The 17,567-nt window shown below is 39.0% G+C and overlaps 1 protein-coding gene across 1 annotated transcript; it reads left to right on the top strand.

Annotated features, from left to right (window-relative positions):
• Positions 1–4,582: 4,582 nt before the first annotated feature.
• PHAX (phosphorylated adaptor for RNA export) lies at positions 4,583–15,583 on the top strand. The gene is made up of 5 exons (XM_075740101.1): positions 4,583–4,740; positions 6,716–7,335; positions 10,040–10,160; positions 11,904–11,987; positions 13,659–15,583. Exons 1-5 carry the CDS (start codon positions 4,636–4,638, stop codon positions 13,926–13,928), a joined length of 1,200 nt encoding a protein of 399 aa, XP_075596216.1. The 5' UTR covers positions 4,583–4,635; the 3' UTR covers positions 13,929–15,583.
• The last annotated feature ends 1,984 nt before the right edge of the window (positions 15,584–17,567 follow it).

The raw sequence follows: 17,567 nt of genomic DNA, 5'->3' as shown, positions 1-17,567 counted from the left end.
AGAGAGTTGGGATTGTTCAGCCTGGAGAAAAGAAGGCTCCAGGGAGACCTTATAGCAGCCTTCCAGTGCCTAAAGGGGGCCTACAGGAAAGCTGAAGAGGGACTATTTCTCAGGGAGTGTAGTGATAGGACAAGGGGTAATGGGTTTAAACTGAAAGAGGGTAGATTTAGATTAGATATAAGGAAGAAATTCTTCCCTGTGAGGGTGTTTCTCAGGTTTCCCAGAGAAGTTGTGGATGGCCCCTCCCTGGAAGTGTTTAAGACCAGTTTGGATGGGACTTTGGGCAACCCGGTCTAGTGGAAGGTGTCCCTGCTCCCATGGCAGGGGGTTTGGAACTAGATGACCTTTAAGGTCCCTTCCAACCCAAACCATTTTATGATTCCATGATACACAGACATTCTGCTTTTCCACCAAAATCTTGATTACAAAATATTTTGTGTTTGCATATTCTTTATCAAAGACACTAAGTCAACATTAAGGCAAGGTAGGTTTTTTTACTTTTCTCTATAATGGAAATAGTTTGGAGCAATTTTGTATTGCATTTAAATGTTTCATACTATACTGTTCCAGCTTGTTTCTAAGAGGAAAAAGCAGGTCAAGTTTTCTGCATGCAAAAGCAATCACAGTTGCCAGTATCTAGAAACATGGGAATGTATGAGGATATCAGCAATTAACATTTCCCAAGGCATTTATTCTTCACTGTGAGGGTGGTGAGGCACTGGAACAGGTTTCCCACAGAGGTTGTGGATGCCCCCTCCCTGGAATGGCTCAAGGTCCGGTTGGATGAGGCTTTGGGCAATATGGTCCAGTGGAGGATGTCCTTGCTCATGGCAGGGGGGTTGGAACTAGATCTTTGAGGTCCCTTCCAACCACAACCATTCTATGATTCTATGATTCTATGATTCTGTAAGTCAGATGTTTTGTGATACAATTCACACAGCATGTGTTGTGTGACTGTGGTGGTGCAAGCTCCCCTCTCTTGAGCCGCTTGGCGCAATTTGTCCCTTTTTTTTTTTGAGCCACATGCCTGAGCAGTAGACCAGAATGTCAAGGTGCCCCCTTAATGTGCCTGGTTCTTACTTGCTTCATAGCAAGAACAGCCTGGTACATCTGTGCTTGAACCGTGACATTCTTGTTCCCTCATTGCTTGGGAACAATAGTGATAATCGATCACCTCCTGACAACCTGGTGCACCTATACCTAAGCCCTGACCCAAAAGGGAGGGGACTACCAGAAAGGTTCTGAGTCAGCACAACTGGTGGTAAGTACCAGAATATTTCATCATCCAAGCTGGGCTGGAGTGGAAAAGTACCTGACAAAAGCAAATTATCTCATGCTCTACAAATAGCAATTCTAAGTGAGACCCTTTGGAGCTCTCCTGGATTGCAGCGGGCTGTGACCAGTACCCCCACCTGAACTGAGACACCTCTTAGGCACAAACTTCAAAAGAATCATCTGCCAGGGCGAAGTCAGCCTTCTCCAGTCTCAACTACTGCCTGCTGAGGAATGCTGATGCTTTGTGAGTATTTACTCTAACCTCAAAAAGGGAAAATTTAACTATTAGCTAGCTTCCATCCTTCTTGAGCCTCAACTATCATCTGTTGAGGAATGCTGATGCATACTGAGTATTTACTCTAAACTCAGAGGGAAATCCTAACTATAAGCTAGCTCCCTTTATCCACTTCTCTACTTATATACGTGTTCAAATACACACATTTGCCTTTATGAGTGTGGGTGGCATACATTGCTGGACCCAAATATTTCTGTTTGCTTGTCTGTATCTGCTTGTCTCATGTATGTTTATATATTTATATCTATGTTTCTATACACTTTTATTTAAGATACCTTATAGTAATTTAGTGGGAATCTTGTCATTTTCAAATCTGTAGTTAAGTCGCTGCTTTGATCATAATATATTTTTCTGAATTGCTTGTAAATCTTTCAAATTAGTCAATCATTACATGCTGCTAAAATTTAACCTTTGATTTATCTCTTACTATTAATAAATTCTGAATTGACTAAATCATAACCATGTCAAACACCTTTCATCCATGACAGGGACCCATATCATGTGCTGTGTGTTGTGTGACTGGACCCTTCTGCATAATGCTTGTGTTTCACAGATATTTGATATATTCACATTGCACTGAGTATTTGACCTCATTTAATATTTTAGGCATAATTTGTCATATGCATATATGCACAGATATTGTACTGCTGTTGATGGAGAAGAATTTAGCTTGCAATTGTTGTGGGAGTTGAATAAAGTACATATTACTGTTAATTACAATTCCTTTCTAACTTGCAAGAATTTTCTCCTACATCAAAAAGGGGCATCATACTAACTTTCTATCCATCAGGCAGTAACCACTGTATTCTGTTTCCTGCATCAAAATTCTGTGAAGATTCTCAGAAGCTCTAGAAAACATCCTATCCCATGCTGCCAGCTACTTAGTACTTTAACTAACATTAATCTGAACTTAATCTAGATTTAGAACAGTATGGCACAATGTGCATCATTTTTTATTTAATCAGTAGCAGCCTCCTATTTTCTCATACTTCAAACCAAGGGCGGAGGGTACAATATATATACAGGCAGGAACTGTCAACAGCTTCTTAAGTCTTGCAGAAGATTGTATTTCTAGGTAAGTAACACATCTTATTTTGCAGGGTTGAACCATTGCTTTTCTGCATGGTGCCAATAACAATAGACCTAACGGTAGTCTAGGATGTCAGGTAACAGTAAAGTCCATTCCCTTGGTTTGGCTGTTGTCATTAGATAGATCTGGGCAGCTCCCTGCTTTGGATGTTAATGAACGGATTCCTGCTTAGCTCTCCACTGTGTAAGGAGCCTCAGTGCCTAACTCAAGGTTTTCAAATTCCACCAAGACACAGTAAGTGTTTCTACACGGCTCTGCACCCTGCCCCACTGCTTTGTGTACACATCTGAGGGACTGTGTATATATTAATCACAGAATGAAATATATGAATTGATGAGGTAAGGCATAAGCTAAATTGATCTATCTGGCATTAATCAGAGCTAAAACACCAGGATGACCTCCTTTGAACTCCTAATTGACATAGCCAAATGGGAAGTTGTTGAACATTAACCACCACAGCCTGTCATTGAAGTAAATGCTCATTTTCTCAAGTTCAGTTTGAAGGATGCCTACCAGCAATCTCTTAACACTTTCCATTTATGTAGCACACCACCTGGGAAAAACATCTGTTCTTAGAAAAAATGCAGCAGCATTTCTTTCCCTTTATTGAAGAATCAGTATCCATCAACATTTGTGAAGAAGTGACAATAAAGTATTTTTTCTTGATAGAAGCGAGCATAACACTTGTCTCCATGAGCAGAGATGTAATACTGTAAAATGTGTGGTGTATTTGAATTTCTACAGCTGCAGACCTGTCCTCAGATGAAATTATCTAATCTACATCTGTTTATACCAGCTGAGGATACTGAACATTTGGTCCATAAGTCCAGAGATGTTTATATTCATACATCACTTATTCACATGTGCACTATTGTCACAAAATACCATTGCATTTATGTGTCATTACTCACACAAAGTAAAGAGAGAGTTTAAACTCCATGATCAGACTTCTTTTAGCTGCTTAACACAGATTCTGAACAGCCCTAGAAATTAGGGAAGTACTTTTCTATCTCGTGCTTTATTCTAATTGGGTGGGTTTGGCTTTTTCGGGGGGGGGGGGGGGGGGAAGATGGAAGAGGAGGAGGCCTTAGTCCTTGCACTGTCTAAACAGTTTGCCTGCCTGATTTGAACTGGATTGGACTGTTGTGGTAAACAAAAAAAGCTCAAACTATCAGTCCCTTAAACCATTACCTAATATTCACTGTACTGTTGTAGACACATTAATACACCCTTGGAGAGTGACATTTTAGCTTTATAGTGCACAAATGATGGCTTGAGTCATACGTAAATTAACACATAGGACTACAAAGTAATTTAGTTTGAAATGGACCCTGGGAGGTCACTTAGTCCCTCCTGACTAGGAGGAAACAGATGTCTCCGGTCTTGTAGGGGTTTTTGAGTAACACTAAGTAGGAAGTGCTTTTCTTCCAGTATTTAAGGAATACCACAAGAATTTTCGCTGTAGAGATCAAAAGGGGCCATCTTACTAACTCACTAACACAACAGCTTGTTATTGCTGTTGTTGCCCCTTTGTGTTGAGGAGCTGCACGCCACGGTGGGTGTCCAGGGCGCTGAGCGGCCCCGCGGCCGCTAAGGCGATGAGTGCGCACTGCCCTGCCAGTCGCCCCGGGCACCGCGGTAAAGCCAACCGGGACCGATTTTCATCTAAACTTCTGTCTTTGTGCAGCACCGGCTATTTCCACGACTGCAGCACCAAGATAAGCCGCCTGCACGGCAGCACGAAGCGCTGTCGGAACAGCCCCACCCACCCCGGCACAGATAAGATGGCGGCGAAACACAGCTGACTTCCCCCATCGTCCCCGGCCCTTCCCGCCCGTTCGCCGGCGTTCCCGACACGTACCACGCGCTCCGTCAGAGCCGCCCGCTCTCCTTATTGGTGAGAGGGGGTCATCGCGCGCCGCGGCTGCGCCTGCCCTGCTCCTCCCCTCCCAGTCATTAGCCGCCCTCCGGCGAGATGGCGCTGGAGGTGAGGAGCATGGAGGGCGATGTGGAAGACGGCGAGCTCTCTGACTCGGATACTGACATGCCCGGCGCTGGCTCCCCCGGGGACCCGCAACAGGTGAGAAAGGGAAGGTGGCAGGCAACGAGGCTCGGGCTCCAGTCGGAGCCGCGCCACCCCTGACGGCGGGCCGCAGAAGGCCTAGCCGGGAGAGAGCAGCGAAAGGGCCGCAGGGGCCCTGCCGCCGCCGCCCGCAGTGCCCAGCTCCCGGCCGGAGGGCGGGTCGCTGGGGAGCGAGGGCGGTCGAACCGGGGCGGTGCTCGATGCCTGCGGGGAGGAGTAGGACCCGGTGCGGCCCGGGTGGCTGGGTCGGGGGGCCCTTCCCCGGGAGTGACTGCCTGTCCCGTGCCTTGGGACTGGGAACCGGCTTGTTTCTCCGATCCCGTGTCCATTTGGGAAAACTACATGCTGTCGCGGGGCGGGAGAGGCTTTTGTTGTTGCTGGGCACTGGGTTTGGTGAGCAAAGGAGAGTGCTCACTGCTACCGTTGGTTGCCTCAAGAACAATAGAAACAAGCCGTTGTAAAAACGCGTGAAAGCAATGTTTGGCGATTACTGCTTTCCCCGACTTTACAACTCTTTTGCATCTGCGAATTGCTTAAAAGATGTTACTTATTTCCAGGTGTCTCATATTGTTTTCACATTGATGGAAATGTGTTAATGAAGTCTGAGGCGTTTATGGTTGTGTGGGCAGGAAAAAATTTCAAAATAAGATAAATCAGTGTATGACACTGTATGTGTAAGGATTTTTATTTTATTTAGTTATTTATTTGCGACATAGTTCTGGGATGTCGAGCACAAAAATTATTACAGCCATGGGTTTTTTTTAATTTATGGAGTTGTTAGTGTTTTGCATTATGAAATACATTTTAAATTAAAGGTTTGTATTTCATAACGTGATAAAATAAGTTGAAGACTTCTGTTTTCTAATGGAATAAGAAATGATGCCATAATGTTAGTGAAAGCTCTGAGGTTAAAGAAAGAACATTTATTTCACCTGAAACTGAAGGAAGAGATCTTATTTTTAAAGTTCACTCGATACCACGTAACTTTGTGATAGTAAATCAGTTAGGGAAAAACTGGAATTATGAGTAAGGAAAATGCTTACCACAGATTAGCACAGACAACATGACCAAAAGTTTCCAGCAACTGAGAAAAAGAATTCTGGGTTATCTTACTCATAGTGCTTTTGCATCTTATGCAGATTTGAGCAGGCATGGCTTTCATATTGTAGTTTATCTGGTGTATAGGGAAACAGCACTTCTTGAAAATTTTTATAGCAATGGGACTTTTTGAAACCTTTAGGGTTTTTGTGCTAATTAATAAGAAGCCATAGTGAGTCAATGGTATCTTGTGGATTTGAAGGAAGAAAACCCCAGTTCTTCTGTAAGATACTACAGTTCCCAGCTGGTCATGTGCTGTTCTGATTGAATCACAGTACACCTCCTAACAGAATCAGAGTACATTGTTAGCTTCTCAAAGTCTGAGCAGCATCCGAGTTTTGTGGGTTTGATTTTGGGTTTTTTCGGTCACTTTTTCATCTCACTTGAGTCTCTGGGAACACTATTGTGGTTGCAGATGACTAGTCTTGACTCCTTTCAGACTCCAGAGAGAATATTAATTTCTATGCCATTAAAAAAACTTCTGGTAAGTTGCTGTGGTGGTTTGTTTTTTTAATCTTTCTTAGAACTGCTTTGCATGTCGTATCTTTGTCCAGTTTGGGAATTTCAATAGCTTTTCCAGTGTCGTCATAATTTTGATTTCATTCAACAAAGATTACATTAAGTAGATTAGCAATTCCTGATATGTGTTCTCTATAGCAGCCATGCTGTCTTTCATATACAAGCATTCAAAATCCAGAAGTTTCATAGGATGCTCCTGTCAACTGTAGTCCAAAAGATGCTCATAGAGGACTACTCACAGAGTTACATGAGTCAGAATTAAGTTTACTACCTAATCAAATCTTTGGCGTGACTTGATAGATCTTTGAATTTACAAGAGTAGTTACATTAACCGACATATACTTTTTCATTTCAGAAATCACATGATGGCAGTGATTCAGGCAGACTGTTCCAGAGCAGCATTTCATCATGTGCACCAAGTGTTCCTTATCGAACAACCAAAAGTGTGGACTCAAGTGATGAAAGCTTTTCTGAATCTGATGATGACAGCTGTCTGTGGAAACGAAAACGACAGAAATGTTTCAACTTCCCTCCTGCTAAGTCAGAGCCTTTTCAGTTTAGCCAGAGCCACCAAAACCAAACTGCTGTAGGTGGCAAGAAGGTCAACAACATTTGGGGTGTTGTGCTCCAGGAGCAGAATCAGGATGCAGTGGCTGCTGAACTTGGGATTCTAGGTATGGATGGTAGTATTGACAGAAGCAGACAGTCTGAGACTTACAATTATTTATTGGCTAAAAAGCTGATGAAGGAAGCTCAGCAAAAGGAAGCAGAGACATTAGATAAAGAACTGGATGAATACATGCATGATGACAAGAAAACATTGCCAGGAGAAGAAGAAAATGGGCAAGGTTTTCTCAAACGGAAGCGGCCTATAAAAGATAGACTGGGTGAAAGACAAGAAATGAAATACAAAGGAAGGTTTGAGGTAACAGAAGAAGATTCAGAGGAAAAAGTGGCAGATGAAATTGCTTATCGGTGAGTTTAATAACAGTGTATCTTCACCTCCTTAGGTACTGGTAAACAATTGATGGAAAAGAATGGGAGAGGGAAATCTTTCTTACTGCTAAATATGTAAGATGTACCATATTAGAAGAAGTATGAGTGCCTTGTGCGTATTTCCAAAATCCTGGGATTAGGATGCAGCTTTGTGCCCGGTATCTTGTAGAAGTATCCAGTAATACTGTCTGCTACATTTTTTGTTTTTTAAAGATCCACCAAAATGGTTTGTCATTTGAGAACAATGGCAAGGAAAAATACTGTTTCTTAAGGTGCAGATTTAGTAGTAGTTTTTTTTAGGAAATATTCCTTGAGTAAAAATGCATGTTTGGAGTTGGACATCAATGAACACCTGCTGTGGTCACCATGAAAATCTGGCTGAGTTATAAATCTTTGAAACTGTGGATGACTCGGACTCTGTAGTGTTTTGGAGAGCACAGCTTCTGAAATTCACATATTCTTTATGTGGAACGTGCTGCTGTTGTAACTGAGGTCTGTGCCAAGGTTAGACACCAGTCACTGAAGTCAAGCTTTGCCTCTCTGTGTTGTGAAACTGAGCTGAGTTCTGTGCTAATTTATGGAAGTTAGTGTTGGGGTCACCAGGCTCCACTCATATGCACACTTTGCACCATCCAATTATTTTCACAATCCTATTTATTTTTTGTACACTGAACTGAGTCAGAAAACTTACCTGTCCAAAGCCTGTTACTTTTTTTAAAGACTTAGTTTGCGGACAGATTTGTTTCCTGAACCAATTTGCTGCACAATTTCCTTTGAACTGGCAAGGGCAGTGCTGGACTTAATGTGTGAGGGAAGGCACATGACTGCAGTCATTTTTACTTAGAGTGACTTAAACTGCCACAATCCTTTTTCGGTGGTGCAAGGGAATAAAATGATGTTAAATAGGGAACAAGAATTACAAGACTTACTGATGGTTAGCTTAAATAAAACCTGGGTTTATTGATCATTGTTGATTTCTTGTATGTGATAAGTATTGCCAGATGCTGAAATACAGTATTAGACAATTATTAATGCTGTTGTTGGTTCTTGGTAACTTCTCATTTATGGATGAAAACTTTGAGCATGTCCCTTGTAATAAACTTTGTTATATTGAGCTTCATCAAAATAGGGCAGCACCTCAGTAGTGCTGAACTGCATCAGTAGGATTGTGGTTATACACATCACAGCACTGCTGTTTGATCTATGCTGTGCCATCTGTGCCTGGATTCAGAACCTTTTGTTGTGCTGGCCCACACAGTGACCTGAAATCAAAGAGTTTTTTTGACCATCATGCCATTTTTTGCCCTTGTTCAGTTCCTGTTGCGGTGCACAGCTGCTTGGTAAAGCATGCATACAGGAGGATTGTGCAGGGCCAGAATGAACACTAGGTGGGAATTTGACTGTTTAAGCTGTCACTGCTATTAAGGGAAGGTCTATTTAACCAGCCCTCTAAGGAATCCTGGTAATCTTAAAGTTCTCTGCATCTTTGAGAAACACTTCCATCTCTTCCAATAATTCACAATTTAGAACTCAATCCTATCAATATTTAAGAAAGCATCTACCTTCTGGTGCCTTATCATTCGTTGATCTCAGTGGGATTAAACACAGTGTATAAAGTTAAGCAAGTGGGGTAATCCTTTTCATGAGTAGGACAATTAGTTTCAGGTAACTTCAGTCATAGAATTGAAGCAGTTGAAGCTAGCCTGGTTGTTCTAAATAATAAACATATTATTTAAACTATGTTTAAATAATAAATAGTTGTTAACATCTGTGGTCAGACACCTTCTGTTATGCCGTCATTGTAATGTATGCAACTTTATAGCATAATAATGTCACTTGAAGCGATTAGGCTAGACAGTGGTCTTCAAGAAATTTTAGTAATGCTGGTGATCTATTGGTCCCCAAACTGTCAAACCACTGACTGTGCTTAATGAGCAGCTTTGTCATTAAAAAAATTAGAATTTAGTGTATGAACTCTTGCTCTGGACAAGTGGTATTGATTTGTGGGCTTACAATGTTTTCCAATGGGAGTACATACTTGGTCACAGTGAATTGATGCTATATAAGCCTCTCCCTTCCTGTAGACTGACAATGAAAATTTCTGTATGAGGACATTGTTGCTTCAAAAGAATACAATTTAACAAAGTAATTTTACAATATTTTTCTTGTTTGCATTTTATATGTTATAATAGATTAGTCAACAGGTTGATTTCTTTTTTATTATGTAGGTTTGTCAGAATGGCACATGATAGAGGGGAACTTTTACACTGAGTTGTCTGTGGTTAATTGTTAATTTAACTGTAACAGGTGCTTTGGTTTTACTTGTTAAATGCACAGCAGACTTTTATACTGTAATTTCAGATATTTATGTAGGTCTTTGCAGTTGCTTGTTTGGGTTAATCTTTCACGCATCAATAGAAGAAAAATCACCTAATGCATTTTCATTGAAACAAATTTTACAAATGTGTGCTTTAGAAAAAACTGTCCCTCAGAAGCTCAGTAATGTGAAATCTGATTCAAGAATCCATTGAAACACATTTAAATGTATAGACTCTTTTATTTTAGCACAGTTTTATGTCCCAGAGAAAGAATTATTCATTATGGAAGTTCCATGGTCAATTTTGCTCAAGAAATTATACTCACAATAAATGTGTAAATGTGCCTTTTTTTTTTCTCCTCTCAGGCTTTGTGAGCCAAAGAAAGATTTAATTGCCCGAGTAGTGAAAATAATTGGGAAAAGAAAAGCTATCGAACTGCTTATGGAAACAGCTGAAGTGGAACAAAATGGTGGACTGTTCATAGTGGTAAGAAAAATGTGATATTGTGGGACATACACAACCCTTTTTACTTGTAGAGTTATTTACATAGTACTATTGCACAGCTTTCATGTTGGACAGAGTTTCATGGCCTTCTCTCCCCGTGAAACTCGCTTAATAAGTACCAATGTAACCTTCCAGTAGGATTTGAGTAAACAATGAGATGAATAAACCTGGAAATTGCCCAACTCTTTATACTGAGATTGGTATCTGATTTGCAGTGATAACATTGTATGGGTTATGCTGCCTCCCCTTGGGATCTTTCCCTGACAGACTTTAGAGTGAAAGATTCTGAAGCTGGAATAAAAGTTTGTAATGTTAGGATCCAGTGAAGCCTCTGGCGTGTTGCTTCAGTAAGTCAGGTGGATGTTTGACAGAACTGACATATCTACTGGGTTAATCAGCATGCCATCAGAGGTCAACATACTCGATAGTGAGCATTTCTAATGTCACATTTGAAGAGTAACTTTCAAAAGGGAATCTGCTTTATTAGAGAACCATTGGCTTGCGTATCAGTAGAGCAAAACTGAGTACTGGTTTCTGTTACAAATCATGGTAAAAATCCTATTCTTAATGATTATGTTATTAATTTCTCAGTATGTTTTTGGTTTTATTACATAATGAGCCTCACTGCAAAAATTCAGAAGAATAAAAAGTGAGAGGGAACTAGCAAGTACTTCCAGACATTTGTTTATAATTTACATCTTTTAAGTTCTGTCATTGGAAGTAGAGAGAAGGGGGGAAAAACAAAACAAAGAAAACACCACCACCTCCCCAAAACAAAAAAAACCACAACAACTTTGCAGTTAGCAATGTGTTTTAGAGGCAATGTATTGTCTTGAAAGATTAAAGTACTTATTAACAAGTGTTTACCAAGGAGATGAAAGGACAGAACTCCTGGTGGCACAGGTTTCTTTGGCTGCAGATCAGAGCACGCCATTTGAAAGGCAGATCATACTATTATTCTTGGTTGGGATTTTGTGCCATAGGATGATAAAAGTATGTAGTATCTACTGTTTCAAGAGCTTACTTAAAAATTGGTGTTCTATCTCCTTAGAACTTTTGGATTGTATTTTACTTTGTCAGTTAGCAGAAATATATCACATTTAATGCAATATCAGACCACTGGAGTAACAGTTCAACTTTACATACTATGAATGGTAATCGAATAATAGTATAATAATTACAGCTTATAATTTACAGAGGTTTCAAAGCTGAGTCCATTCATGCTTCAGTATGGCACATTGCACCAGTGCTGTTACACTAAAAACTGTTGAAACACGGAACTAGTATGTTATGGAGAGAAACTTTAAAGTACATGTTGTGTTTCATATGCCTTAGAAATGCAAAATCCTGCAGATATGCAGGTAAGTTGTAGAATTGCTGAGCACAATTAAAAACCCCCAAGATTACGTAATTTTATGAAATTAATTTTTGACATTTTACTGGGCTTACATGTTAGGAATGTTAGTATGTAGTTGAACAATTCGGTATTATGTTCTAAAGCAAACTTTTTGTAACCTCATAGTTTACTTGTCCAAATGCAGCAAGCTGGTTTTTGACCTTTTTGTGACTATTTCAATCGTAGTCAGTGTTGTTTTTTATGTAATACCTAACACAGCAGAACTTTATTTTTTTTCTGTCTCAATACAAAGTACTGTCTTAGATGCTATTTTTATATCAACACATGTATTAAGCTTGCTATTGCTAATTTACTCTTTCCCTATTAAGAATGGCACTAGGAGAAGAACACCAGGGGGTGTTTATTTAAACCTGCTGAAGAACACACCTAGCATCAAAGAAGAACAAATCAAGGTAAAATTGTTGAGAGTGCAAATGATTGTTCAAGATAAACAATGTTATGATTGAATCTCTCTCATAACTTCTGGCAAGTTTATATTCCAAAGAAACGACCTTTTCATATTCAAAATATAAGAAAAAAAAAAACTACCAAAAATTGATGAATTGGCATTCACACTAGTCAGAGAACACTTTTTATGTATTGGCAGTCACAAAAACCTGTTGAGGATGATGAGGCTGTAAAGTCTGAAGAGGTAAACATTGGATTTTCCTTAACATTGCTGTAAGGTATATACAAATTATCTGCAGCTGTATTTTTCCCTTTGGAGCTCTGTATCATTGTGGCATGTATTGAATGGTGTTCTCTTAATAGAATATTTTTGTCCTTTTTAGCTCCAGCTGTAGCACCAGGCAGTATTTCCCATTGAGTCAGATACTGGTCTGAACCTAGTCTGAATTGCTCACTGGCTTCACCTGTGGTGTTCACAGAGTTAGTTTTGTCAGATTGTAAATATTATTGACTTTCCTTTTAGGGTATGAAATAGACTGAGATGGTATTTTCTTCATCTAATTAAACCAACTTGGTGGGATTTTTTTAATGGTATTTGCCACTTTATTTAAGTCTTTGTTAAAAGACTTGTTTATATTGCTTGTAGGTGGCTACAGCTCACTCTGTAAACCATCCTAGCATCTTGTATTGGGAATTGAGAAACAGGTCAACATAAACTGTGATTGTCTGGTTTATGTAAAAAAAAAAAAAAAAAACCAAAAACCTCTCATAGCTTACAGTGGTCACAAAAAGTTGCAAATTTGATCACTTTACCCCATTACAAAAGAAAAAAATTTGCTCTTCTCTTCCAAAAAACAAAATGCTCTTCTACACTTCTTCCATACCCTTGTAGTGATGTGGTCTCATTCTTCTCTTGCTGATACTAGCAAGCATTTAATTAAGCAGCAGTTTTCACTCAGCAAACTTGATTGATGATATGAGGCATCATTTGTCCTACAAACCTGTATGAAGAATGTGAGTAATCCTGTCATGGAGGTTGTCATGTATACAGATCTCACAGATTTGCGTATCCTTAGCACTTGACTAGCAGATTTTGGGGAGAAGAAAAACATTGTTTTCTGTATGCAGTTTATATATTTTTAAAAATAAGCAGGGTAAGAAAGGTATGTAGCAGCATTTAGCTCTGCTACATGATATTTTCCCCCTTGAAATATGGAGGAAATTTTTAACAGTCATATTTTGCAGTAGAGAAGATGTTAATGGGGTTCACAAATGTTTGACAGTAAAGATCATGAGACCTGGAGCCAAATTTCAATTGTGGAGGAAAGTTTTCTCTTTCTATTATAGAACCTTTGGTATTTTCTCTACAGGTGCCTCAGTATGGCAGAACAACTCTCTGGTCTACTACCCATTCCTCCCAGTCTTGTATCATCAGCAAACTTGAAATGAAAACTTAGTGATACTTATTTACATACACTTTGACATTGCTGGGAAATAATGTAATAAAATTATTTATGGGCCACTTAAGTGCATTCTGTCCTCCTACTTCTATCAATAATGTGTATCTCAGTCAAATACTATTGAATGGTATTTTAATAAAAATTACTACTTTTTGTTTTCTTTAGAAAACACTAGTAAAATGAGTATGTCAAACTTTTTTCTTATTTTCTTTCAAGGAAATATTCTATCTGGAAAACCAAAAGGAGTATGAAAACAAAAAAGCTGCTAAAAAGAGAAGACTACAAGTTCTAGGGAAGAAGATGAAAAAAGCCATTAAAGGGCTTAACCTGCAAGAATATGATGATGCATCTCGTGAGACTTTTGCTAGCGATACGAATGAGGCTCTGGCTTCCCTAGATGATCTACAGGAAGGGCATCATGAAGCAAAGATGGAACCTGAAGATATTATTGAAATTGATAATCCTCATGATTTGGAGATCTTCTAGTTTGGAGATCTTCTAGTTCTTGGTAATAAAGTCTCTCTAAAACATATTAAATGAGCCTTTCTTATAATCCCATGGCTTCTTGTTTTCATAAGCTGCAGAAACATGGAAATATTTGATGCTGAAGAATACAAGATAATTTTTAGCTAAATTGAACAGCATGAAAGATGTTAATTGTCCTGTTATGTTTGCTGAGTCCTCAAAAACTGTTAAGATTTTTCTAGATATCAGCTCTTCATCACCATATTTGTTCCTTAGGAACTTTTTTTAGCCACATGATAGGTTTAGGAATTAAGGCAATTTTTTAACCGAATACATCAAATTTAATTTCCTGAAGCTAACAAAGTCAAGTGAGCAATGCTTTTCATTACAGTTGAACAGAAAAAACAGTGTAGTCTTGATATAAAAGATTGTGTGTCCTGAATATGGCAGCGTGTTGACAAGAATAACAGTGTTGATAGGAGTAAGACCTGTAAAGACAGATTGGTTTGTGAAATAAACAATTTTAATGGTTGATGACCTTTGGGTGACAACCTTGTAAATAAGCACTGTTGAGCAATATATGTTTTAAATTTCTGCAGCAGTTTAGTGCTTTTTATTATAATAGTGGCTTGAGCTTCCTACCTTCTAGACTTTTCCATGATTGGACACACACAACTTCTGTTTGAAAACAAATATAACTGAATGCTTTCTGACTAGTAAGATTTTACTAATCTGTGTTCCTTTCAAGGGTCCATAGACTCTACATGCAGGTATAAATTCTTTACCTTGCAATTCTTGTTTCCATGCTTCTCATATGTGCAGTAGGATAAAGTAATGTGCAGCTTGCAGAAGTTCTGAAGTCTTTCTGTGCTGATTTCTTAAGAAAACAATAGTATGGAAAAGATATTTTTTTTACTTGATGCAGAAAACTGTTGTGTAGTTTCTAAGTTCAGTCGAAGACAGCTTTTATGTTGAATGTTTTTAATAGGACTGAAGAACATGTGTGACACTGATATGTATGATGTTTAAAATATTTTATCACTAATAAGTTGTGCATTCTGTGACTGGATGCTATTTTCCAGTATGAAGTGTTTCTGAAGTATTAATGAATACACTTTCAAACCCAACAACAAACTTCTGTACGTAAATTTTGTTCACCTGGAGTCCTTGGATTTCAGAAGCAAAGTATATCACTAAAATGCATAATGAAGTTATAATATTGAACGATTCAGTACTGTCAAGGACTACAGTATTTGAAGATAGACTTCTTAAACATAAAGCATATTCCATTATATACTTTACTAAATTTAATTAGAGTTTTGACTTTTCTGCATTTTTCTGTTCATGTGCCAGAGCTCCCTATTTTTAAGTTACTCATCAGATGTGAAGCATGTTGTTGCTGGTAGTAGTTGCTCTTGCTGAAAAAAACAAAAGGGTTTGATTTGTTCATTAACTTTCCTAACAGATCTGTGATGGTCAGAGTATTGAACTGATAAGTCATGTAAGGGAAACAGAATTTTGTACTATTTAATTAGTTTGCGACTGTACCATTTGATTGTAGTTTTGGGAACTGCTTGGGAGTGTCTTCACTATTTTCTGGATAGAATCAGCAAATTTTAATTTTTTTATTGTATGTAACTTGTTGCTAATAAGCACTGTGTATTTTTTAAATGTTAGTATTTTTGATGTTGATTTCCGAGGTAAGGGGTACTGAAACAATGTGTAAAGTCTTCTCTTTAACAAAAGGAAGATGATAGAGTGCCCGTTCCTTTCTTCCAGTGTCTGACTAATGGCCTTTGCTTACCTTCATATTTTTTCTCTCTTTCCTATTTTCTTTGGTTTTCAACACAGTCTTTTCAAAAGGAAGCCTGTTCAAAACAATGAGCGACTAGTCTTCATTACTATTACACCAGCAATTTCTTTTTCTTCACCTTTGGTATCAAAAAGATTGCATTAAGCAGCACCAGCTTTTGTGTAGCAGTGTAGTGGCTGCAGTTGAGCTTTGGTATGTTAGTGGAGTTGCAGGGCTGATCCTCTGCACTCTGCAGCCTGGCACGGGCCCCCGCCCTCTTCTGTGGAATGCATCTGCCTTTGGTGTGTGGTGGTGGCAGCTCAGCAGCAGCTGCGTCATGTGTCCGTGTGTGACAGAGTTTGGGGCTTGTGTTGGTAAGCCTTGGGCTGAGTATTGTTTAGTCTGTCCTGAGCTGGTACTTGCAGAGAGAGCAGCTCTCTGGTGCTTGTTGACTGTGGCTTGCAACTGAACTGGATTGTCTGGGCTATGTTCTACTGGGGAACTGACATGCCTGGCTGTGTAGATTTTTGTAGTTCGCATTTTCCAGACAAAAATACAAATATAGGGGTTGGGGGTTGTGTTCTTAAGTTTCTCTGGTGGGCAGATGTGATTGAGGCATCATCTTTACTGCAAATGTAGACTGCGTACTACCAGGACAAATAGCACCCTCCATTCCTTAAGCTATAGCAGTGTAATAAGCTGTCTCTGTCTAGTGAAAATGAGGGAAGTGTGCTCTGGCTTGAAAACACAAAGCTTGTTTGTAGCCAAAGATGGTTTTCTTCCTTCTGTCCCAAATGCAAATAAGAAAACAATGCTTTTTGGTATCACAGGGAATATTAATTTATTAATGATTCAGTTTTATAGTGGATCATGAAAGCACCACTTTAATTACAATTACAGATTCCCTTCCAAGTAGATGACCTTATTAAAATGTTTTTATGTCCTCCAGGTTTATTAACTGCTATTTGCCAAAATACTCGAGCATGGATGGAATGACCCAGTGCTTACTGTGATGCCTTGGAAAGAAGACACGAAGAATAATTTGAATTTAAAGAAAGTGATAGTGAGATCAGAAAGGGGTTTTGTCCTGTATGCAGTTTAATGGTGGTCCCATATTCCCCAAGGTGCTGCTGGGTATGTGAAGCAACTCGTATTGATTGAATCCAGTTCCAAACATCAAGCCAGACAGCAATGCTTTGCTATTCTCTCTGTAGCATCTTCATAGTGCTAGTAGGACATTATATCCTGAAGTTTATTTCTGTCTAAAACTTCTGTTTATTTTGATCATAATTAAAAAAAAGTATGACACTGATTCTTTTGTACAGGAGAAATGGGTAGAGGCAGATAGTTGGCACATGCAGGGTTATTCATTCTACAGATAGATTTGTTAAGGGCTGTGATTTCAAATCTTTGGAGGTAAATGGAACCTTTTATGTGATTGGGTTGTCATTTTGCAATGAATTATTGCATAGAGCTCTCTTTCAGTGTTTTCCATTTGGAATGACTGTGTAAAGAAATCACAATGTGTACGTGCAGAAGGAAAATAGCAGTGTCACTTTTTTTTAAGGATTAATTAAAATGACTCTTTTGTCAAAATACTTATAACTGGGAGTAAGAGAATACTGAGTACACTTGGGTGAAATTTCCCAGAGAAACTGTCAGCGGTATCCAGTACCACAGTTTAACATCTCAGTGTCTTTCCTCTGAGGTTTACAAGTTGAAAATGTTCTTGGGTTCCTTCAATTTCTGATGCAGTGGGAGGCTTGTATGCTCCCAGTTTAGCCAAAAAAGTATAGAGCAGACAAATACCTGAGTACTACAGCTGTAATTATCTTTGCACTTTTCACACTGATTGAACGAAGAGGGTG

The sequence above is a fragment of the Balearica regulorum genome, chromosome Z (assembly GCF_011004875.1).
Source record: "Balearica regulorum gibbericeps isolate bBalReg1 chromosome Z, bBalReg1.pri, whole genome shotgun sequence".
NCBI lineage: Eukaryota > Metazoa > Chordata > Aves > Gruiformes > Gruidae > Balearica > Balearica regulorum.
Note: the sequence above shows the minus strand (reverse complement) of the source record. Positions and strands in the feature narration are given on the sequence as shown.

Coding starts and splice junctions, on each gene's coding strand:
- PHAX (XM_075740101.1), top strand. CDS start 4,636: ATGGCGCTGGAGGTGAGGAGCATGGAGGGCGATGTGGAAGACGGCGAG. Junction 4,741..6,715: donor CCCCCGGGGACCCGCAACAG/GTGAGAAAGGGA, acceptor TTTTCATTTCAG/AAATCACATGATGGCAGTGA. Junction 10,161..11,903: donor ATGGTGGACTGTTCATAGTG/GTAAGAAAAATG, acceptor TTCCCTATTAAG/AATGGCACTAGGAGAAGAAC.